The sequence below is a fragment of the Alosa alosa genome, chromosome 10, assembly GCF_017589495.1.
Source record: "Alosa alosa isolate M-15738 ecotype Scorff River chromosome 10, AALO_Geno_1.1, whole genome shotgun sequence".
NCBI classification, from domain to species: Eukaryota; Metazoa; Chordata; class Actinopteri; order Clupeiformes; family Clupeidae; genus Alosa; species Alosa alosa.
This window is the reverse complement of record NC_063198.1, coordinates 20,212,944-20,237,638: the sequence shown is the minus strand read 5'-3', so window position 1 is coordinate 20,237,638 and position 24,695 is coordinate 20,212,944. Positions and strand designations below refer to the sequence as shown.

The following is a 24,695-nucleotide window of genomic DNA, read 5'->3' as shown; positions in this document are numbered from 1 at the left end:
AAGGGGGGCGTTTTCCCCCACCCTACCCTAGTGAAATATACAATTTCACAAAAATAGGGTTAAAACAGGTTAAAAAAAAATGGAGACATCATTTTTCTGCATGTTCAATGACCTCTAAAGACAGTCCAACCACTCTCCAAAAATTAACATTTCAATCCCACAGAAACCACATAAGCCCCCTGACTAAATGTGGAATGTGATTGAGACGGCATGGTCGAAGACTTCAAACGGTTATTTTGGACGATCTCTCACTTCAGTGGGTGCTTTTGTTAAGTCAGCTTTGCGAATGCGCGGGGTATTGTAGTCGGTTTTGCGCATGCTTCAAGTCGTGACCGCGTAGTTGTTTGAGACATTTGAAAGCTGGGCAAACTCCTGCGCTGTCATTGCTAGCCGGTTAGGCCACTGGATTGAAAAACAGGGTAAGCTTTAACTGTTTAACTTTTAACATATTTTTCAGTGGCACGGTTTTTGATATTTTGCCACTATAGCAGATACACTATATTACATTGTTCACGTCTCAAGATGTACACAATGTAGGGTTAGCGTGGTAACTAACGTTTCTTGGTGGCGAAGTGGCTAACGTTAACGTTATTTCCAGCTATGATGCAGAAATTAGTAGTCCGCTAGCTAACGTTGAAGTTACTTGGATTGTGTACATGGTTGTGTACTCTGTTTTGGTAACACCGTCACCATTTCGCCAAAGTAATCCGTAGAGGCGACATTAACACGCTAATTCGTGATCCAGCAGCATGTCGGGGATAGCATGGCCAGATTGTGTTAGCTGTTGGTAGTATTGAGTTCTACGACCCATCCCACATGATATCCAGTTCATGGGAAGCTAGCTAGCTAGTTAGCATCAACTGTTGGCTAACTAGCTCCATGAAGGTGTTCTCTGTGCAGTTGTACGTCATTAAACATACAAACCCGTTTTGTTGTTGAAGGGTTAATATATCCCATATTTGCTGATTAAATTATAATAACACTTTTGGTGACGTTATAATTGCAAGGTGTTGAAAGGTAACATCATAAATGTGTTGCTAACCTCAATCCACTTGTGTTCGCTAATGACAGCAAACTACTTTCTCGCATCCATTCATACGTTATGAACTCGGCCAGCTAATGTCTAACTTTATTAGCTTTACGACTAGCATTCTTAGAGTCCGGCTCCTAACGTGATGTTATACAAACGTGGGCTAGGTAGCATCTAGTACATTAATATGCAATGGTTTTTTCGCTCATGTATAACCGCGACGATTGATTGGGTTGGTAACTTTCACTAGATAATGATCCGTAAAGTTTGATCCATAAGCGGATCAAATATAGTTAACGCTAATATTGCTTGCTAGCTGGTTACACAGTTGTGGCTAGGCTACCTGGCGGTAGATATCTGGTGCAACACCCCTTATCAATGACCTAAGCTGACGAAAATAAGCAACAGTACTTTCCAGATCAGTTTTTGCATGCTGAGATGGAAATACAAAGGTAGCATAATCTTCAATTGTCAGATCGGTTGGCTTGACAGGCACTCCACACTTCTAATTTTGAAAAGGGGGCCGTTTTGTAATCAGAACAGCCATGGCTGTGACAGTTGTTTCAATGAGATAGTGCTGATGTAAATTTGTCCCGTCAGTATGCATAAATTTGTATTTTAATTGCAGGGCACCATGGATCTGAACGACGCGAATCTCAACACCCTAACCGATTTTCTGAGGAAGACGTTGGACCCAGATCCAGCTGTCAGACGACCAGGTACAATGTGCCAAAATTCACCCAAGTTGTCAGCTTTTAAAATAGCTGGATTCGTTGTCCTATTCCAGTGTAAGTTATTTATGTTATGGAATGACTGACCAGTGCATTTCTTCCACAGCTGAGAAGTTCCTTGAATCTGTGGAAGGAAGCCAGAACTATCCCATTCTGCTCCTCACATTACTAGAGAAGTCTCAAGACAATGTAATTTGTGTGTGTGCAGCAGTCACCTTTAAAAACTACATTAAGAGGAACTGGCGTATAGTGAGTTGGCATTTTCTTTTTCTACTCAAAGTGCACACGATTGATTGTCCACGAGGGTTAGATCAATCAAGGATGTGATTGTGCTGAATTCTTAGCCTCGAGGAAGCCCAACATGTCCTGAGTTATGTCAGGGTCTTTGTATTTTGTCTCTTTCCCCTTAGATTGAAGATGAACCCAACAAAATCTCTGATGTTGACCGGACAGCTATAAAGGCAAACATTGTAAATTTGATGCTCAGTAGCCCTGAACAGATTCAGAAACAGGTATGCTGAAATTATCTGTACTGACACTGTCTTGTATGCGTTGTATAAAAGCAGTAGTGCAGTCTGTTATTATTGTATTTATTTATAATGCCATTTTCTGCATCATGCAGTTGAGTGATGCAATCAGCATCATTGGCCGAGAGGACTTCCCTCAGAAATGGCCAGACCTGCTGACCGAGATGGTGACCCGCTTTCAGAGCGGAGACTTTCACATTATCAACGGTATTCTCCGAACTGCACATTCACTCTTCAAAAGGTGAGATGTTGTACTGGTGAGGCATATTGTGTGTTCTCTGCAAGAATGTAGCAAAGAACACATAGAGACTACCATACACCGTGTGAACTCCGTGTATACAATCCTTGCAACTGCAGGATAATATGTTCTTCTAATTCAATAATATGGCCACAGGTATCGTCATGAGTTCAAGTCCAATGAGCTGTGGACTGAGATCAAGCTGGTACTGGACACATTCGCACAGCCCTTGACAGAACTCTTCAAGGTATGTAATTGGCTACTGCAGCTTTTACAAAAACTTCCTTGGGACTGTTCCTCACTGATGTGACGTAATTGTTAGGGTTCTGTGGGTTTTAATTGAGTTCAAATATGGTTGTGCTGCTCCTTCACTGTGTGAGTCATTTATCCTGTTTCTATTTAAGGCCACAATTGAACTTTGTCAGACCCACGCCACAGACGTCAATGCCCTGAAGGTCCTCTTTTCCTCCCTAACACTGATCTCCAAGCTCTTTTACAGTCTTAATTTTCAGGTAGGCGTTTTCTTTTCTCTAATGTAATAGTCAGTGCAATTGGTCAAATTGTCTGTGCCCTCTGGAGATAAAAAAAAATATATATGTTTGTGTGTGGGCGGAATAGTCTGTATTGTAATTAGTTAGTGCAATATTAAGGCCATCAAATCGGGTATTTAAACAGGATCTACCCGAGTTCTTTGAGGACAACATGGAGACCTGGATGTCAAATTTCCATAACCTGCTGACTTTGGATAATAAGCTTCTCCAGACCGATGTGAGTAATATGAAGTGGGGTCTTGGGAATCTCTATACTCCTTCAGTCTTTTCCATGTCATAAGGAGGTTGCCAATAAGCATAGCTGAAATCCAATGTCTGACATGTTGGTTGCATTGTTATCTGTAGGATTGTTATCTGTAGGTTGCCAATAAGCAAAGCTGAAATCCAATGTCTGACATGTTGGTTGCATTGTTATCTGTAGGATGAAGAAGAAGCTGGCCTCCTGGAGCTGCTCAAGTCTCAGATCTGTGACAACGCAGCGCTCTACGCTCAGAAGTATGACGAGGAATTCCAGCCCTACCTACCTCGCTTTGTCACAGCCATCTGGAACCTTCTAGTTACCACGGGCCAGGAGGTCAAGTATGATCTGGTGAGTAGGAATGTGTAAACACACTGGCACTGACTAAAGTAGTGTAGTGACAAGAGGAAGTCACTTCTTTCACATTACAGGAACTTAGGACTTAAATAAGATGTTTTTTTCCCAGGTTGGTGCTGCATTGGAAGTAGCCTAGTGCTGATAGTCAAATACAAGCTGAGTATAGTATAAGTATATATATTCTTTTAATCCCGTGAGGGAAATTTGGTCTCTGCATTTATCCCAATCCGTGAATTAGTGAAACACACACAGCACACAGTGAACACACAGTGAGGTGAAGCACACTAACCCGCAGCAGTGAGCTGCCTGCTACAGCGGCGCTCGGGGAGCAGTGAGGGGTTAGGTGCCTTGCTCAAGGGCACTTCAGCCGTGTATGTGGGCATATAGTAGAGCAGTGCTCAACCACTTTCCCCACCCACATTTTTCCCACTGGTCGGGAATCGAACTGGCAACCCTTCAGTTACAAGCCCGAAGCCCTAACCAGTTGGACACGGCTGCATGGCTGAAGGCAACTTTTATGCAAATCTAGAAAGGCGTTAATGTTGTGTCAGTAAGACTGAAAACCAATAGAAACCGTAGCCTTTTTTGCCAGTTTGACTTTGTGTTTACCTTTGGTGTTTGTGCTGAATATGTTAATGAATGTGCTTACCATATCTGCTTTTTGTCACAGCTGGTGAGCAATGCCATCCAGTTCCTGGCATCGGTCTGTGAGCGGCCACACTACAAGCATCTGTTTGAGGACCAGAACACGCTCACCAGCATTTGTGAGAAGGTCATCCTCCCCAACATGGAGTTCAGAAGTGAGTTTAAGAACCCCCTGAATTCATTTTTTATGTTTGTTTTTCTTTCTCTTATCTCTTCCATTACAAGGGTTATATTACGCACAATATATGACCTAGATAGTCTGTGTAATTGTTGAATACAATTAAATGTATCAGTGCATCATACTTTTGTAAGGAAGCGCACCAGGCTAGGCAGCAATATTCTGTGTAACTTCAGTGGTCTGTTCTCTTCTGTAGGTGCCGATGAAGAGGCTTTTGAAGATAACTCAGAGGAGTACATCAGAAGAGACCTGGAAGGCTCAGGTAATAAATTATACATTCTCACTGCTCTCTCTTCACTTCTCTCTTCTAATAATATTCTTCATGCCATTCACATTACAAAGTGGTTGTAAGCCATAGATAGTAGCCTTTCACTGGCATCTGTCTTGTTTCAAACGCTGATATTTACACACTGTTGAGCTTACTTATTTACTTTTAGTGAAACAAAGCTGGTGTGTAACCATGTATTTGTTGTATCAAAGCTTTTTGAAGTGCTGCCGATTTTCAGAAATCTTGTTTGTTGACCACGCAAGTGCAGAGGCATTGACCACTAAATACTCACTGTATTCATTATCACAACTGTATTCCCTGCCTTACAGATATTGACACGCGGCGAAGGGCAGCCTGTGATTTAGTGCGAGGCCTGTGCAAGTTCTTTGAGGCCCCAGTGACGGCCATCTTCTCGGGCTATGTGAACTCCATGCTGGCAGAGCACGCCAAGAACCCAGGAGCCAACTGGAAGCACAAGGACGTTGCCATCTACTTGGTCACGTCGCTCGCCTCCAAGGCCCAGACACAGAAGGTACTACCAGTTCAGTTTCTCTATTTTTGATGTGAGACCATACTCTGCTGATGTACGTTGTTTATGAGTGTATGATGTGGGTCTCTTTTTGCTTGTAGCATGGAATTACACAGGCCAACGAGTTGGTGAACTTGACGGAGTTCTTCGTCAACCACATTCTTCCAGATCTGAAATCTCAAAATGGTAAAAACCTCGCCTGACCTGATCAGTTTGCTCTTCTTTTGTATATGCTTTGACATTAGCTACCTATAATTTTGTGTTACATATCTACAGTGAACGAGTTTCCAGTACTAAAAGCTGATGCCATCAAGTATGTCATGATCTTCAGGAGTCAGGTAAATTGGATTGAAGATGATCAAGAATACATATATTATTTTCACATTCGTTTAATATGTAACAGATATACAATATCTACAGAATGGAAATGATTTTTTCTCGAGCTGTTAAAAAACACAAAAAACATTAGAGGCTGTATGATTTCAGTCACTAATAGTTCTCCATTCCTCTGATCCTCCTCTCCACTCTTTCTCTGATCTGATCCTCCTCTCCACTCATCCTCTGATCCTCCTCTCCACTCATCCTCTGATCTGATCCTCCTCTCCACTCATCCTCTGATTCTCCTCTCCACTCATCCTCTGATCTGATCCTCCTCTCTACTCATCCTCTGATCTGATCCTCCTCTCCACTCATCCTCTGATCTGATCCTCCTCTCCACTCATCCTCTGATCCTCCTCTCCACTCTTCCTCTGATCCTCCTCTCTACTCTTCCTCTGATCTGATCCTCCTCTCCACTCTTCCTCTGATCTGATCCTCCTCTTCACTCTTCCTCTGATCCTCCTCTCCACTCATCCTCTGATCTGATCCTCCTCTACTCTTCCTCTGCTTGTAGCTCCCCAAGGAGCAGCTCCTGCAGGCCATCCCTCTGCTGGTGGCCCACCTGCAGGCCGAGAGCATCGTGGAGCACACCTACGCCGCTCACGCCCTCGAGAGGCTTTTCACCATGAGGGGGCCCAACAACTCCACACTGTAAGATGAACTTTGTAATCATATTCTAGACCATGTCAGTCTGGTGTCACTCTTAAACCATGACCGTCTGGTGTCACTGTTAAAATGCTGAATACTGCAGTAATGGCAAGCTACTAAGAGTTGGGTCAGGTCAAATTCTTAGTGTACTCAAAATATTTAAACTGTAGTTTAGCTGTAGTGTTCATTACCATTTCTACCAATAGCAATACTTGGATTTTTGCAGTGCTTTGTCTCTGGGCCATTTTATAGTCAAACAGTGTTTACCTGGTATGACATCTAGTAAGGTGTTTTAGGAAAGTGTTATCTGCAAAGTATAGTGTATGTAATCTGAAGCGGCATGTCTGCATCCTCATAGTGCAAATCAATAGTTTGTGGTCTGACTTCTGTATGCGCTGCTGACAAGAGTTGTAACTCCTGCTTGTGCTTGTTGTAGCATCACTCCAGCAGAGATGGCTCCCTTCACAGAACAGCTGCTCAATCATCTGTTCAAGGCCCTCGCCATTCCTGGCTCATCAGAGAACGAGTACATAATGAAGGGTCCGATGCACTTCGCTTCATTTTCTCTTTCCTGAGTGGTATACAGTGAGCCTCTAGCACAGAGGTTCCCAAACTGTGAGGCGCGCCTCCCCTGGGGGGCGCCAAATAATTTGAGGGGAGGCACGGAAGGTTGATTCAAAAAAGAAGGAAAAATGTTTATTTCACGTTAGAACTATCTGTTTTTTTTTTTTTTTTTTTAATGATTATGTAATTGTCAACATTATAAAATCGAAATAAATCACAGAAGAGATGTATACTAAATCTTTGGGATAGTGGAAAGTATTGTTGATCCCTATCCTGAGTGAGAATGTATTGTGCCAAACTTCATAACGTAATTTAGGTACAGTGCCGCCAGCCGAGCTAACTGCAAGTTACCAGTGAACTTCCAGCTTGGAGCTTGAGCTCCAAGCGTATTTGTACACGCAGCCTTACAACACTGTTTACAGCTCTTCGAGTCACGGTAAAATGTATTTTTTGGTACATAGCTAATTTAGATAAACTTATGGTGTGGGTGCTTGCATTTCTTTAGGAATCCGCCGCCTTGGTTTGTATAGAAATGAATATTAAGTGACAGATGCACGTAAGATGTTGGACATGCATGACGGTAATATGTGACGTTCCGATAGCTAACTTAAAATGGACAGATTTGTCACATTTTATCGCTGCACGGCCCGAGCCTGAAATGGGCAACAAAGCCAAACGTCGAAGATATGATGAACTCATTGCATTGCATTGCATAATATAGCACCTATTAAAGTGGCTTAACTGAAGTGAATATCATTATTTAAAAATGATTGTCGGGGAGGGGGGGTGCGGAGGTGTCACTGTTTTCAGAGGGGAGGCCCACATTGATGGAGTTTGGGAACCCATGCTCTAGCATATCATCCCTTTTGTAAGCCCTATTTTCAGTCCTGTTGACCAATAATGAGATTGGAGTTGTTTTATTCATGTGTTATTGTTTGTGCTAAAAGTTCTTTTTTTCTTTCTCTCTCTCTCTCTCCTCTCTCTCTAGCCATCATGCGCAGTTTTTCCCTCTTACAGGAAGCTATTGTGCCCTATGTCCCCACTCTGATTGGACAGCTTACACATAAGCTCCTCCTTGTCAGCAAGGTAAGTTCAACCAGCATGTCATCCTCTCTTTCCTGTCCACTATGGTGAAACTCTCCACTTGTTCATGGTCACTAAATTAAAGCATCTGCTGCTGCTGTGCCTGTACTGCCATGTGAAGGCACTTCCCAGTATAGAAGAAAAATGTCAGACTTGTCTATTTATCTATCTGTCTATAGCTATTAAGTGTGTCTGTTCTCTTGTGCCCCACAGAATCCCAGCAAGCCCCACTTCAACCACTACCTGTTTGAGTCCCTGTGTCTGTCCATAAGGATCACCTGCAAGGCCAACCCCACCACCGTGGGCAGCTTTGAAGAGGCCCTCTTCCCCGTCTTCACAGAGATCCTGCAGAATGATGTGCAAGGTGAGGGACTTGAGGCCTAATTAACGCAGAATATTATTGATGTATTAGTTCCCAGATGTTGAATCATGTCTATCAGGCTCCCACCTTTTGTTATAGATATATCATCTATGTGTTTGAAGGCAGCTTGCAAAGTTTATCATCTTAAAACCACGACGGAGTATTAGGGCCACACATGAAGAACAAAAAATTTTTTTTGCCATGATCAAATTAAATATATCATGTCAATTTGTTAGTATACTTATTGCTAAACCCAATTCTGAAGCACAATTTCACCAAATCATCTAGACTACACTAGGCATTTAGTTGAGTCGTTGGCCAACTGATTGAGTCTGAGACTGACTGTCCGGATTCAGTGGCAACTTTTTTGGAGCGATTGCTCTCTTCAAACTAGTTTTAATGGGCATGTCAAGATGAAATGTCTTAAAGTTGGCATGATATTTCAACTTTATTCTCGAAATAAAAACGTTCATACCCTGATGTTGGATGTTATGATGACTCTTTCCCCCTCTCTCCCTCCCACCAGAGTTTGTGCCGTATGTGTTCCAGGTGATGTCTCTGCTGTTGGAGATCCACTCCAACTCCATCCCCTCCTCCTACATGGCGCTGTTCCCCCATCTGCTGCAGCCCGCACTGTGGGAGCGCACGGGCAACATCCCCCCTCTGGTGCGGCTGCTCCAGGCCTACCTGCAAAAGGGAGGCGCCACCATCGCCAGCAGTGCCGCCGACAAGATCGTAAGTCAGGCTTTAAGTAAAGAAGGCCTTATCAGTGGCTCCTTGTTTAATATATGTGCTTTATGACATTGTGGAGGTGGTTAAGTTAAATGAAGACAATAGGTGAGTTTATGTGGGAATCGGAATTTTAAAAATGATATCCGATCTGAATGGAATACCAATTGGATTGAAAGGAGTGGTGTATTCCTTTTTAGAATCCGATTGAACAGCCATGGAAACGCTCAATTATACTGCAGAAATGTTGCGCATGCACTTGTCTTGTACCATGAGCAGACTTTTATTTTGTGAAAATAGTTGGCTTCATAACAATTATAACATCACTGTAATTATCTGAACAGCTCATCCACAGCCTAGCCAATTATGGCACCGCTTAGTAAGACAAAACATTTTTGGTGCTACAAATGGTTTCCCCTTGTTTCTACATGTGTGTTGGTGCAAGCTGCCTGGGTTTGTAGTTTAATTCTGACTCCTGTTGTCTTCCTCCTGTTTAGCCCGGGCTGCTGGGAGTGTTTCAGAAACTGATTGCTTCCAAGGCCAACGACCACCAAGGCTTCTACCTGCTCAACAGCATCATCGAGCACATGCCCCCGTAAGGCACTCCTCCCTTACTCTAGCGCTAGAGAGACTGGATTTACAATCACAAGCTCACACCAATGTTAAGCATAGTGGGATTTCATAACTGAAGAGTTAAGAGGATGAATAGATGAACCCTGCACACAAAACACATGTTAGTATTTATTAGTAACTATCCATTTGCCAGTGTAATGAGCATTCTACAGTTAAAAGCAACTTTACATTGTAGGTTTGAGTCATGTAAAAAATATGTGTTATGAATTCAGCAGCGTTCCGATTGTCCCAAAAGTATAGGACAAATGAATGGACACCATTAGTAGAATGGGTTGGTTGGAATGATGGCACAGACCCCAGCAGATGCCACCGTTTACTCACTGCAGTTCTCTTGTGTGCCCTCAGGGAGTCCATCACTCAGTATAGGAAGCAGATCTTCATCCTTCTCTTCCAGAGGCTGCAGAGCTCCAAAACCACCAAGTTCATCAAGAGTGAGTCCTCTGGGTGTTTAGTGCTACAATAAAGAGACTTGTTTGTCTCAACCCCTCTAGTGTTCATTTCATCTTCAGGCCTATTGGCAGTGAGGGAAGTACCAGTTAGGAAATGTGTAATCTGAAGGAGTTGTTTGTCGTCACAGGCTTTTTGGTCTTCATCAACCTTTACTCTGTCAAGTATGGAGCCATTGCTTTGCAGGAAATATTTGATAGCATCCAGCCAAAGTAAGTCGTGCAGTAACATTTTATGCTTCCATATCATCTCACTCCCTTTCAAAGTTGTCCTTTTCCATGGGCCGCACACCAGTGCTAATACTTGATCCTTCTCAGGATGTTCGGCATGGTCCTGGAGAAGATTGTCATTCCGGAGGTGCAGAAAGTCTCAGGCCCGGTGGAGAAAAAGATCTGCGCTGTTGGCATCACAAAGGTCCTGACTGAATGCCCTGCCATGATGGACACAGAGTACACCAAACTCTGGTAGGAATGCTACATCCAGAGAGAGAGCACATTCGGAGATCGTTTTGTTTGGCCTTGTTTGACTGGCTTAGTATAATGGAAAATGCTGAACACTTAAAAAAACTCTAAAGAAGTTCAAGGAATGTAATACATTTATGCCAATTTCAGCACCTATGTGATGATGGGAGGGTAGGGCAGGGCAGGTACAGACCCTCTCTGCCACTTTCATAGCACTTGTTCTGTACATTGACTCTACTCTCTTTTGGTAGGACACCTCTGCTGCAGGCCCTGATTGGTTTGTTTGAGTTACCGGAGGACGACAGCGTCCCTGACGACGAGCACTTCATCGACATCGAGGACACGCCCGGGTACCAGACGGCTTTCTCGCAGCTGGCCTTCGCTGGGAAGAAGGAGCACGACCCCATCGGCGAGGCCGTCAGCAACCCGAAGATTCTGCTGGCTCAGTCCCTGCACAAGCTGTCCACCGCCTGCCCAGGACGGGTGAGTTCCACAAGAGAAGAGACATGTTTGAATGGAAATCGATGACCAGTATTGATTCTGTAGCCTTTGCATTCAGCAGAGGTGCACTACCATTGCTAATTAAGTAGCAAGACATTGTATCATTCACAGACCTGCCAACCTGTACGCATTTTTAAGCAAATTTGTAGTTTCTTATGTCTCATTCCATCGAACTACAGATCCGCTACCCGATCTGGCAAACTTACATAGTGCGGTTATAGCCGATAAAGGGCCGCGACGCCAATGCAGAATTGCTGTTCACCCTGTTACGAGTTGATGAACCACTGAAACGATTTTGGAAACATTATTTTAAGGTATAAAAAACTCTTTGGTGTTGCTTTAACAAGTGTTCACTCTCAAATTCGCGTTCTCCCAGGTGTCGTTTTGCTAAACTAGAACATCTCAACTGAGTGAGATTTTGAATTCACCAAAGCCGAATAGTTTGATGTAGTCTTGGAAAGTTATTACTTGTTCATCAGTTGTTTCAGTTAGCATTACATTTTCCATGTGTCACTGATGGTTAACGTTTTCATAACTAAAAGGCGCTAAGGGAATGCAAACTTTTCCAAGGCCAAATGCAGACATTAGTCTGAAAGTGGACCTTGGCTAAATATTTTGAGCATCTCATTGATGAGTGTTCAATTTGTTTTTTCTTTGGAGCATTGTTGTTTTGGTTTAGCACGAAAACAAGCGAGAACAAATAATAGGCTTCCACTGAGATTGCGCACCTATCGCTTTAGTTGGGATAATGTAATCATTGCAGCCTCACAGATTGCAGAAAGGCACCGCCATCTGAAACTGAGAGCATGTGCAATTGCATTTCTTTAAAAGCAATCAGTAATTTGCATTAGTCAGCAGGTAATAATTTAACATTGAATGTAAAAAAAAAGGAAAAAAGAAAACAAACATGTAGGCTATTGTGTGTTAAGGGATAGATTGCACACTGACAGCAGATGTCCATTTAGTCTCTATCTACTGTAGCCTATATTCAGGTGAATTAAATATGTTGGCATGACATGAGGGATAGATATATTACTTTACAAAATAAATAGCTAATAATAATGGATTGAAAAGAGGTAATAATAGACCAGGCGTGATTTAAATTGAGACCTCATATAAAATGGACAACATATCCACATCAGTCCCTATCAAAACAAGTGTTTTTCATAACATTATAGAGCTACTATAAAAGATTCAGTTTGCATTGGATCACATTTAGTTAGATATCCGACATTAAAGATGGGTCGCTATCCTAAATGTGTCTAGTGCTCATGAGCATGGCTATGTCTGTTTTTGGCTGCATGCATAAAGGCCGATGTGAGCAATTTTTTTTTTTTCTCAAGGTGCTACTCAAAAAAATTCTTCAAGGTTGCCAGGTCATACATTAGCAAGCTAAAGTGATCTAGTAATGCTGTAGGTGTAATCTTCTGGGCAAGTAATAACAGCCAGAAGTGAAGTGAGACATTGAGTACTATGCAGTAGAGTTGTGCTCATAAGGTTACATACCCTGGCAAAATCTGTGAAATAAGTGCTATTCTCTTCAGAAAACACAAGTGATCAGGCAAAGCACATTACTGGTACTTTTTTCATTTTAAAGGATTCAAATTAAACCATAAGGCATCACAGAATATTGCTATCTTTTTCTATCCTTTTCCTGATTTATACAGTTATTTTCTCACAAAACTTTTAGCAGCTCTTTTGCTTTCCCCATGGCCAGAGACTTTCTAATGTGGAGACTATCCTCCATAGAAATGCATAGGGCTTGTTTGTAACGCCAATATGACCGTTGTCTACACATATCCCACCCCTTCCTCTGTAAAACGTCGACATGTGAATACATTGAGCCAATCAAATGGTGTGTTGTGAAGACATCATGCCAATCATGTGTTGTGAACTCGCCGCTAGAACAAGATTGGTGTCGTGAAGCCTTGCGCACGTGCATTTCTGCCCAATGAGTGCCCAAAAAGCGTTGCAATATGGCAGCCGAGTGGAGGGACTTGCCTAAAAGGACTTTGCCATGGCTCAGTAACCAGCAAAATTAGTGCCGCCCTTGATAAAATGTGCAGAGGTCTCACAGAACACAGGCACTAATTACAATCAAACATGTCATAGATGTTTAAAATTACACTTTTTTTATACAATTAAACCTGAGTGTATGTGCAGAGGTCTCACAGAACACAGGCACTAATTACAATCAAACATGTCATAGATGTTTAAAATTACACTTTTTTTTTATACAATTAAACCTGAGCGTATCAACTTTTGTGTATATTATCAGTCCAAACGCTCAAGTATTATGCAACATTTTGATCAGGGTGATTTCAGTTATTATTTAAAAAGGGCGCATACAATTGCTTCACTTTATCCCTAAAACTATTATCCCTAAATAAAAAGTTTTCATTCATATTTTCCACAAATTGCCCAATATTTCATAAATTCAGCCAGTGTATGTAAACTTATGAGCACAACTGCATTTATTTTGGTGCATAGTGCTCTGCTCAATAAGAAGTAATGACATGCTATGAAAGAAAACCATGGTCTCATGCTCATGACCACAACAGCACTGCCACAGTAACAAAAGTCAAGGAGATACACTGGTGACTTTGTACTGATGGTCTACTCTATAATGGTCAGCTGTAGTAATAAGAGGATTGTGTATCCTGCTGTTGGCTTAGTGTTGGGCAGACACCAGTAGCGCAAGATGTGGATCTAATCTAACTTTAGTAAGGAACTTGCATTCTCCCCTAATTATGACCGCCCAGAGCCCTTGCGCATATAGGTTTAGTCAGATTTTTTTTTTTTTTTTTTTCTTTTTAGCATGCCCAAATTTCCGTCCAATGAGTCCGGGACACTGAAAGACCGGGTACCACGAAACTTGGTGGGCATGTAACCCCACATGGATAGCATGGAACCATCGTTTTTCGTTTTGATCTGTAGCCCCCCCGCTGGACTGGACCCCCCGAAAGGAGGGTAGGGCAGACACAGTTTTCTGTGAATATCTCGAAAACCGTAGGGTTTAGGAGGACCATTTTTTTTTTTTGTAGGGGCCATGTCAACCCATTCCATAACCACTCATTTCATGTATAGCGCCACCTAGTTAAACACAAAAAAGTAAAAATGAGGTGTATCTGTGACCTAACATAGTCAAAACTGCACGAAATTGGAAGTGTAGGATCATTATGACACCCTCTGTATGCGCCAAGTTTCGTGGAATTCCGTTCATGGGGGCCACACAATAAATTAATTTATGTTACTATACACCAACTGGCCTGTAGGTGGCGGAGACAGTTTTCTGTGAATATCTCGAGAACCGTAGGGCCTAGGAGGTCCACCTTTTTATGTATGTTGGTCTTAAGGAGGCATGTCAACCCATCCCATTACCACTTATTTCATGTATAGCCACCTAGTTAAAAATTAAAAGCAAAAATTTGGTGTCATCACAATATCTCTGGCTGACAAGGTCAAAACTGCACGAAATTAAAAGTGTAGGATCATTATGACACCCTCCGAATGCATGCCAAGTTTTGAGTACTTTCGTTCATGGGGGGCCTTACAATAAAATAATTTATGTGTACATTTAGTGACGCACACCAACAAAGGATTCCTGAAACACTGAAAGATTACACGAACTTGGTGGGCATGTACCCCCACATGGATAGCATGGAACCGTCATTCTTCGTTTTGATCTGTAGCCCCTCGCTGGACTGGACCCCGAAAGGAGGGTAGGGCAGACACAGTTTTATGTGAATATCTTGAGAACTGTAGGGCCTAGGATGACCAATTTTTTCCGTATGTTTGCCTCCAGGGGTCATGTTAACCCATTCCATGTGCACACATGTGCATAAACAGATACACACGCACACACATACATTTTACAATAATCATATGTGTATGACACATACTCACACAGTAGACATATATACGCATGCATGCACATGCACAAACACACATACATGAGGCAAACACACAAGCATGCACATACACACACACACACACACACACACACCCACACACATAAACATAAATTTGTACACGCACACATGCACACAATTCAAGAATTTTTCCCCGTCATCTACTCCCCTGAATTTTTGGTCATTGATACGGGACACCGAACCACCGGGTACATGAAATTTGGTGGGTATGTAGCCCCACTAGACTTTTACGAAAAATTTCATTTCGTCCCCGACGAATTTCATAGCTCCTTATACAAATGTCTAAGCAGCTTGTTCATCTTTTCTGCCTGCCATCTGACTCAGTCATGGTAATTACAGTAATCTATAATCTCAGCAATCTAATCCTCGTCCTATGACACTTCGCTCTTACTAAGAATGGTTCATTTAGCATGTCACAAAGTCCCTTATAACACTGAATAAATGAATGAATGAATGACCCCCTCCCCTCGTGCTGGGCCCCCTAAAAAAAAAAAAAAAAAAACTGTTTTTCCTAAATAACTACCTGAACCGTGGCACTGAGGATGAAGAATCTTTTATGGTATGTTGGTCTCAAGGGGCCCACATCAACCTGGCTCATAATCACTCATTTGTGATTTGCACCCCGATAAAAAAAATGAAAATGCAATATTATTCTGCTTTAATCGCCCCTATCTTCAGTTAAGATGTTCAGAACTGCACCAAATTGTATGTGTATGATTGACCTGGCATTCTCTGGGGGTATGCCAAGTTTAGGTAGAATTTCATCCATGGGGGTCTAAACAAATTAGGTTATGTGTACATTTAGTGACTGTACCCTCATTGGCCTGTAAATGGCGGTGCACACATATACACATGCACACACACAGGCACCCACATACTATCGGTATTAGAAGCGGCCGATACATAATTACAAATTCAGTAGGATTAAAAGAAAGCCAAAATAAATATTCATCATCATCATCATGGCTGCATTTTCAGTATTGGCGATAAGTAGTCGTTTGTCCACTAGATGGCGCATCGTTGCAGTGAGACGTAATTTTGTTGGAAGTTAAAAGTGGGTTGGAAAAAACAATGGACGCTTCCTACAAGGACTGTAATTTATCGCGAGCTTAACATCTAATAAGGATAGGGACGATGTTCACATGAAGTGTAATTCCCATTTCTTTCTTTCATTCTTTCTTGAAGCCGAAATAAATCTGAGGATGTTTATCGGACATGCTTGGTTTTACTGCAGATGCGTTAATCTTGTAATATCAATAAGGACCTAGGTAATGTTACCGTTAAGCGTTGGTTGAGTGATGGAGGCATTTGATTGATTGCATTTGTAGAAAACTATAAATGCGGTTATACCAAGCAAATGTATAGCAGCACTGTTTGTATCTTTCGACTGTCATTTATTGCACGTGCTACAAAATCATTCTGTGCAATGGAAGATTTACCAACGTTACACCGGTCTGATACAGTTTTGCCTATACATGCGTGAGACTGAGACGCCTGTTTATTTTGTTTTAAGTGCGTGCAGGGTGTGAGAGGGGAATCGATGTGCTTTGATTACAGCTTGGTAGTTGTAGTCTGTGAAATTAAAAGCACGCGGTGTGTGAAGTATCCAAACAATGACACCTTCATTTCATTATGGCTGCTTTAGCAAAACACCTTAAGCTACTGTGTAGTGGGTCCCATTTAGAAGTGGCTACTTCAGTTTCGCTTTCCTTGACTCATGGAGCTGCGTGAATGTTATTACAACTTTTCGCCACGATATGACAGTTTAAGTCCACTTGATACTGTAAGGCATGTAAGCCATTGGTTTCAAAGGAGACTTTATTTGTGTCGCCAGCATAGCCTATTGACAATTTATGTTGTAAATAGGCCTACCTTATAATCCTACCTGTAGCTTATGGAAGCTAACAGCTTTCTATTAGGATCTAGTTTGTTAGTTACCGTTTTGTCATAACTCCCTGATGCATTTTGCATTTAGAATAGCCAGAGCGTGTATATCTCAATCGAAAATTAAACAATATCGGGTGCCTATGGACTAGGCTGGGTGAACCCAGCCTGATCTGCCCGCTATTTATTTTTTGATTTCTTAAAAGATTGAGCTTGGTCTGATGAAATCCAGACTAGCCATGGACCTCAGTTAAACAATGCAAGGGAACATGAATCAGCCTATATTTGCACGAACAATAACGGACAAAAGCTCTTCAACTTTGGCCCGTTAAAATGTGTATGAACAGTCTAGCGACGCATTTCATCAAGGCCCATTTGGACATGTCCGTTATTTGCACCACTGGTTAGATGTAAAACAGCATTTCGTTTCAGACTAGGCTACTGTTACTTAATTTGTGCATTAACAATAACGTTTCAGACTACTGTTACTTAATTTGTGCATTGACAATAAAGTATTACATGAACTAAAGATGACTAAAATCTTATGTAGAAGAAGAAACATTCACAAAAAATCCATCCATCCAAAAATGACCTTTGTTTTTGATAGCTGTTGAAAACGGCATGGAACTGACAGAGATGTTTTTGTTTATAAATACATAAAAAATAAATAAATAAATAACATTATGCTGATACCTTTTGCTTTTCCCAAATACAATGTAGCCTACAGGTGTAAGTGACCTTTCATCAATCCAGTTGCAATGGATGAACTGGGATGAATTGCCCTACTTTTTGCCCTGATTGTTTAGAGATTTTAAAGGTTTTATAACAATGCTACATCTTTGGCTATTCTACAATCTATTCACCTTTTCAGCACCAGTAGGCTACTTTCTGTGCAGCAAGAGTGGGGGATGGAGTAAAATATGGAGACAAATTGAAGTGTGATTTATTTTCGCGGAACGGATGTACAGGACTGAGCGGCGGTCATATTTTGTACCGCTATGCGGTACATCTAGTTTACTGTAGCTTTAGGAATGCTTCAGTTAGAATTGGAATGCATTACCAGATTAATTAAAACATAGTAGGAATGTCTCCAAATTTAAAAAAAGGGTTCAAAGACATGACTCCATATAAGTACAGCCCTTGAGTAGTATTATTCTATGAGAATATTGATAATGTTGACGATGATTATTGTTATCATAATGGTTACCATTATTATTTAGGATATTATTCATCTTATGGTGGCAATGTACTGTATATATCTACTGACCCTTATGGGTATATGTAGGCGTGTATGTATATATGTAGGTAATTGTATGCATGCATAAAAATATGGGGTGTGATATAAGCTGAAGATTCTGACCCTACCCTTTTGTTATGACCATTACTTACATACATTCATTAATTCATTCATTCATTTATTCAGTGTTATAAGGGACTTTGTGACATGCTAAATGAACCATTCTTAGTAAGAGCGAGTGTCCTAGGACGAGGATTAGATTGCTGAGATTATAGATTACTGTAATTACCATGACTGAGTCAGATGGCAGGCAGAAAAGATGAACAAGCTGCTTAGACATTTGTATAAGGAGCTATGAAATTGAAAACCATTCTCAGACAGGGAAAGGCCTGATGGAAACCTTCCAATATCACAGGTTTTGATAAAGCAAAAAAGCAAGCCACCCCTTAAGTGGCATTGTGATAGTTGAGGCATTATGATCAGATATCCCACTATGTTGGGTCTTCCTAACTTTAATTCCTTAAAACATATCTTTGTGTGAATTATTTAGTGTGTGCCCAGCACTTTGACAGGACATTTGTCAGACACACACACACACACAAACACAACGCAGGTCTTCCAACATCTTTGAACTGTATGCTTGAGTAAAGTCAACGAATGCCCTCTTCTCTTGTCCGGCAGGTTCCGTCCATGCTGAGCTCTAACCTGAATGCGGAGGCACTCCAGTACCTGCAGGGCTACCTCCAGGCTGCCACCGTACAGCTGGTGTGAGGAGCCCGGTGGCTTGGCCCTTCTCTGCCCGCAGAAGGGCACAGGTGTGAGGGGAGCAGCTAAAGGGCGTGGAACGCTTGTCTCCAGCAGATCGACTTCCTGGAACCAGACAGACAGACAGACGGACCTGAACTGGACTGGACTTAACCCAACTGGACACTTTGCGCTGACTTTTTGACATTTCATTGAATGGAGACATTGGGAAGCTGACTCTTACCACAGCCCTTTGATGGCCCAGGGAGTTTTAAGCGCTTTTAGAGCAAAACAAAAAACAAAAGGGGAATGAACAAGAGGACCACTAATGATGATCAGGAGTTACAGCCTTACATGAGTGGTGTGCTTTTTCTTTTTTTTTTTTCCTTTTCTTTCCTGTCTTTGGGCCAATCAGCTTGCTGCTCTGCTCCGACGATTGGAACCAGGACCACATCAGTTACATGGAATGCTGTTAGAACATGTGTTAATCTGATTTGTCTAGCTGCTGGGTTTTACATCAGTTGTTCTGTATCACATCATTCATTAGGGGGAAAGGAATCTCGACCCCTTCTGGCAAAAAAAAAAAAAACTAAACAAAGAAAGTTGTCCGGAATTGAACTAACAGGCTTGCTAATGACTAACCGATTTGACCGACCCCACTTTGCTGTGGGTGTGAATTGTGATGAATTGGAGGTCTTTACAATCATTGGGAAGCATTTGTTTTCCTTTACTGTAGTTTTTACTGTACAGGAGAGGACTTTGGAGACTCAAAAATTAAGCCCTTGTATGTTTGCTCTTCCTTTTTTTGTTGCATGTTTTGTTTTGTCCCATTTATTTTGTTTCAATGTCAGCTCTTAGTTTCCATGGCTTTGTTTCTAAAAATGGTAATAAAGAGAAGCACTTGTGTAATACCCTTCGGTATTGGTCACAGTGATTTAAAAGGAGTTTACATGCATGTAATCTGAAACGTGATGGTGCATCTAAAGGCAATGACGCTGACTGACCTCTAGGATTAGACCTTCAAGCAACATGTGCATAACATTCTTATATCTAGCCGCCAATAATGTGGTGGGTAATGTTGCTGGAAGACCACAAACCTGAATTATGCAAATTTTATTATGTAAAATGACTTTGATATACATACTGTCATAGACAAAGTCAGAAAACGGTTGATGAAGGACTGATACACTTTTGACACATTAACACTAGATCTTAACAGTTACCAGAAGAACAACAAAAATGCAACAATTAATGGTCCCCTTTCAGAAATGAGAATGCACTTCTTTTAGTAAATAATCAAAAGGATTCCCAGTTGGCCGAACATACAGGAAATTCCAAATTTTAAAGGCATTCAGACAGAACAATATCCGGTAAGTTCTGGTATTGAGTTTCCTTACCAGTCAGTTTGGCAGCTAACATGTCCCTTGCCATGATTGATTTTTGTAGTACACCACCTGACAATAAATAGACTTGTTGGTGTGAGACCTTTAGTGACCACTTATTACTATGGCACAGGCCCCTAACACCACACAGTATTCCAGCGATTACATGGTCCAGCGATGATTGCAAGACTTTATCCAGATTTCACATGCCCATTGGCCACAGGACTCTGCTGCTGCTGCTTGGTCTTGATGAAGGGATACATGCATTTATCGGCTCCCAGGAAGCGGTACGTGACAATGTTGGCTTCCCAAGGAAGCAACCTATTGGACATACAGTACAAAAAATGCATTCTTTCAAGCAATATGCTTCCTTTTGCATTCTTGCTGACTTAATGCTTGTTTTTTTTAGTTATGTGTGAATGTGTACTGTGCGTGCCTACCTACCTGTGTGTGTTAATGTGTGTGTTTGTATGCATGTGGATGTGTGCGTGCGTGCGGTCTTTTAGTGTCCCGGGAATCGTTGACCGTGAAGTGGCAGTCATAAGAAGAGAAGTGACTCTCACTTCCTGTGCAATCCACATTTTAGGGGCACCAGCAGAAGGTTTTGAGGGATGATACTCACGCTCGAGACAAGGCGGCCACGCTCATGATGCTGGGAATGCACACCATCATCTCGTCGCCCAGGATGGCCCTCATGGACCGCTGGACACAGTCCAAAGGCTCCAGTGGAGGGACCAGGTTACGGAACTCCGGTCTGTTGGGAGCATTAATAGGCATTGTTCATCCCACTCTTTTCCCTCCTTGCACACTTTAAAAGCATATTAGCATATTATTAACACACAACAGGAAATATAAATAGGGAGAAGCTGGACAAACAAACTTTTCTTTACATCCCTGTTATACATCATTCTTTGGATAATATGTTTTCACAGTGGGTGTCAAGTAGAGGGTCTATTCCTCTATGTAGTTTTAAACAAGGGCCCAGTTGTAAAAATGTAATCTGGATCAGAATAATCCAGATTTGGTAATTCCACATTTTACAATCCAGAATCAGATAATCCATTTGATTTATATGCTGTTGTTTAAAGCAAATTTGGATTGGATCTCCCTGATCCAAACACAATCTTTTCCGGATTACGAAATCTGCATTATCATTGCCTCTAAATGAGACTACATATCACAATTTAGCCTAGGTGGGGTTGCTTTAATTGTTTTATCTGAAGAGACAGAAATTAAGTAAAAATATATGATAGTACGGTTATTTGACAGATTTTGATGTTCTATTACATTCTGAAATTCATCCTGAATCCACCCTGCAGTTGGAATCAGGATAATCCTGATAAAGGTTTTCAACACAGACTGAAAATCTGATCCAGATTCCATTTTCAAAATTTGATCCAATCCAAAAGCCAAACTCACATTTCACTTTTGGTCCCCATTTGTTGGGCCATACCCTTTTTGTGTGTATTGTACCATCCTAACAATAGTACAATCAGTAGATTATTCCAGTGTGTGGTGGCTACTTTGACTTTTTGTCTTTAATGTTCCTGCAACCCACCAGCACTTGGTAACCTGAAGTAGCAGTGCACAGGGATTTCTGTTTTTATACATCCTATGTGTTTACCTCTGGGTGTTCTCAAGTACATAATGCCTTATATCCCCACCTGATTTGGCATCCAGCAAACATGCCAGTGTTGACAATGTAGGGGCAAACCAGTGTGGTCTTGATGCCATCCAGACCACCCTCTGCCAAGAGAGAGTGAGCTAAGGACTCGTGAAAACCCACTGCCCCAAACTTACTGGCACAATAGTCCTGTGTGGGCACAGAGAGAGCAATAACGTCAGAGACAGGTCCGTGGTGAGGGCTGATCTGAATTCTGTAGCTGATTTGGTACGCTTGAGTGGACCTCAAATGCCATTAAAAAGGGGAACAGCATGAATGGCCAACATCAAAGGGCTAAAACAAGCAACACTGACGTCGCCATTTGTGCCCTGGCCTGACTTGTGTTCACAGATGAACAGATGCACAATTACTTGCTTGTTTTTCCTAAAACAGCTTTTTTTTATTAAGTAGCAGCCCTTACCTCCACACAAGCTGTAGTGAACAGTCCGAGTGTACTAGCGACAGTGACAATGTGACCATGGTTTGTGGCCTTCATGTGAGGAAGGAAAGCCTTTGTCATCTGTGTGAAAGAGGACATTCAAGAGTTACGTAATGTGTCCCTAGAATGTAGGGATCGGTGTTTCCGTCTCCTGAAGGTGGAAAGCATGTCAGTGGGGGAAAGTATGGTGTCTAATTCTGTCTGATTAACTGATTAAAACTCAAAGTGACTCAAAAAACTCAAAAAACTTTAGCTTTAATTCATTCAACAGCATTGGTTCGCAAAGCAAGCTGATTCTGACATTTGACATTTCACAAATAGAAGACTTTCATAAGACCACAAACTAAAGAAGTCCTTTTTTATAAAAACACCACAAAAGCTTTAGTAACTGATGTTTTTTCTGACACAGCTTATCCACTACAAACATGCGACTTTAGTTACAGTAAGAGGATAACACTGTGAATCACATTCCTACATAATTGCTGTGTTTCTCACCACATTGAATAGGCCTACACTTAATGTCTAGTCAAAGGATTTTCAGTTATGAGTTCTTTAGTCAGATTTGCAGACGTGCTTTTAAGGGCCGTATTCTTTAAAACCTGATAATGCAGTGGGGAACAATATTGTAGGGATGTAGATTCAGCAACAATAGCCTATCATTCAGGCATTCTGAGTCATGTTAGCAATGGAGTCTTCTCATGCATCAAGTAGGCCCTACATAATTCAGTTTTTATTGTGTATAGAGGTAATGTACCAGGTATCATGAATGTGTATCCACAGACTAGTCACTAGACAATAAATTAAAATCTCAAAAACCTATACATGGATTTCTATGGAACGTCACGAAAACATGCGTGCGCAACCAAGTAGCAGAAAGCACCATAGAACAGCATAGAGCAATGCAAAAGAGCAAAAGAATAAAATGAGTTTTTGTGCTGAAAACTGCACTAATTCGAAATCACGATGGTTAGAGAATGTTAAACATGTTCAATATCCCTAACGGAATGCATGTCTTTGCCAAAAAATGACAAAATACAATGTTATATTAATAATCCAAATGAACGTCAAACTTTGAAATATAGTCTGAAATGAGATGTTATTATCATTGAGACAACAGCGACTGTAGCTTACAGCAGCCGACTATTTAGGTTAAGTTTATAACGTTGTGGACGGCCACCAAGCGTCTTCTGCCTCACGGCTGCGCGCGCATCTAGTTTTGTTGGTAAACGGGAAACTCGTGTATATAACAGAATAGCAGTAGGGTTTTGGAATCGAGATTTATGGTTATGTGATTTGGCAGACACTTTTGTCCAAAGCGACTTACAAATAAAAACAGTGAACAGTTTCATTAAGGAGAATATATAATTTCATAAATAATATTGTAGGCTCCATACATCAATGATATAATGTGGGTTTAGCTACCGAGATCATAGGGGTTGCATGTCTTACCCAAAAGAGAGCATGGCAGTTGACCAGCAGGGTCCTCTCCAAGAGCACATCCGGACACTCTAGGAACTTTTGCCCAGCCACTACTCCCGCGTTGTTTACCAACATCGTGACGTCACCCACCTCGCGCCGCACACGGTCAGCTGTTTGGTAGATGCTCTCGCGTTTGGAGAGATCGATTGTGTACGTGTGCGCCTTGATCCCCAATTCCCGTACCAGTTTGGCTGTCTGCTCGTTTGCCTCTGCGTTGCAATCCCACAACACAAGTTCGGCTCCCTCTTTTGCAAATTCTAATGCAAAGAGGCGTCCCAGTCCACCACCTGCCCCCGTGATGAGACACAGCTCTCCATCAATGGGTTTCAGACGCGGTCGCACGACAGTGCGCACTACTGCATTCAGAATAGAAATGGTTAAATCTATTAACATCAGCACAAGGTCAACAATCACCAACATTCTGTTCGCCGATCTTCCTATTTTTCCTCCGAATCTTTTATCAAGGATGGATGACGGCTGTGCATCCACGAGGCGCTGTGGGAAGGATGATGCTGCGCGTATAGACTACCCAGCTGCTGTTGCTCAGTTTGGCAACTTTATATAACCTTTGAAAGGGATTATGGCCTGGAGTATGTGATGCCGCCAATGGCAGAGCATCAGATTATCGCAGGCCTGACTAACTCGTGTGCACATAGGCATCATAATTTAAAATACTGAACGACTAATTCCCAGGGTAGGATTATAAGTGACGCCGTAGACAAAAATACATGTTCATATAACATCTTCCATTGAGACTGCTTTGTGAGCGCGTTACGGAGCACCGATTAATTTCATTCCCTAAATAATAATAAGTTTATTTTATATAGCGCCTTTCTCA

General features: G+C 41.7%; 2 protein-coding genes across 2 annotated transcripts; one reads left to right on the top strand and one right to left on the bottom strand.

The window, feature by feature from the left end:
* The first annotated feature begins 285 nt into the window (after positions 1–285).
* cse1l (CSE1 chromosome segregation 1-like (yeast)) lies at positions 286–19,805 on the top strand. Its single transcript, XM_048255468.1, has 25 exons — positions 286–419; positions 1,659–1,749; positions 1,868–2,010; positions 2,172–2,273; positions 2,384–2,529; positions 2,683–2,773; positions 2,931–3,038; positions 3,202–3,294; positions 3,499–3,666; positions 4,343–4,472; positions 4,692–4,757; positions 5,093–5,295; positions 5,394–5,478; positions 5,569–5,630; positions 6,185–6,321; positions 6,755–6,858; positions 7,871–7,968; positions 8,179–8,329; positions 8,853–9,061; positions 9,553–9,650; positions 10,034–10,119; positions 10,266–10,347; positions 10,453–10,599; positions 10,848–11,079; positions 18,832–19,805. Exons 2-25 carry the CDS (start codon positions 1,665–1,667, stop codon positions 18,919–18,921), a joined length of 2,916 nt encoding a protein of 971 aa, XP_048111425.1. The 5' UTR covers positions 286–419; positions 1,659–1,664; the 3' UTR covers positions 18,922–19,805.
* A 159-nt stretch (positions 19,806–19,964) lies between these two features.
* On the bottom strand, positions 19,965–24,374 carry LOC125301574 (retinol dehydrogenase 10-like). Its single transcript, XM_048254167.1, has 5 exons — positions 23,828–24,374; positions 22,361–22,459; positions 21,941–22,089; positions 20,899–21,030; positions 19,965–20,597 (listed from the first exon to the last, which is right to left on the bottom strand). Exons 1-5 carry the CDS (start codon positions 24,275–24,277, stop codon positions 20,468–20,470), a joined length of 960 nt encoding a protein of 319 aa, XP_048110124.1. The 5' UTR covers positions 24,278–24,374; the 3' UTR covers positions 19,965–20,467.
* Between the last annotated feature and the right edge of the window lie 321 nt (positions 24,375–24,695).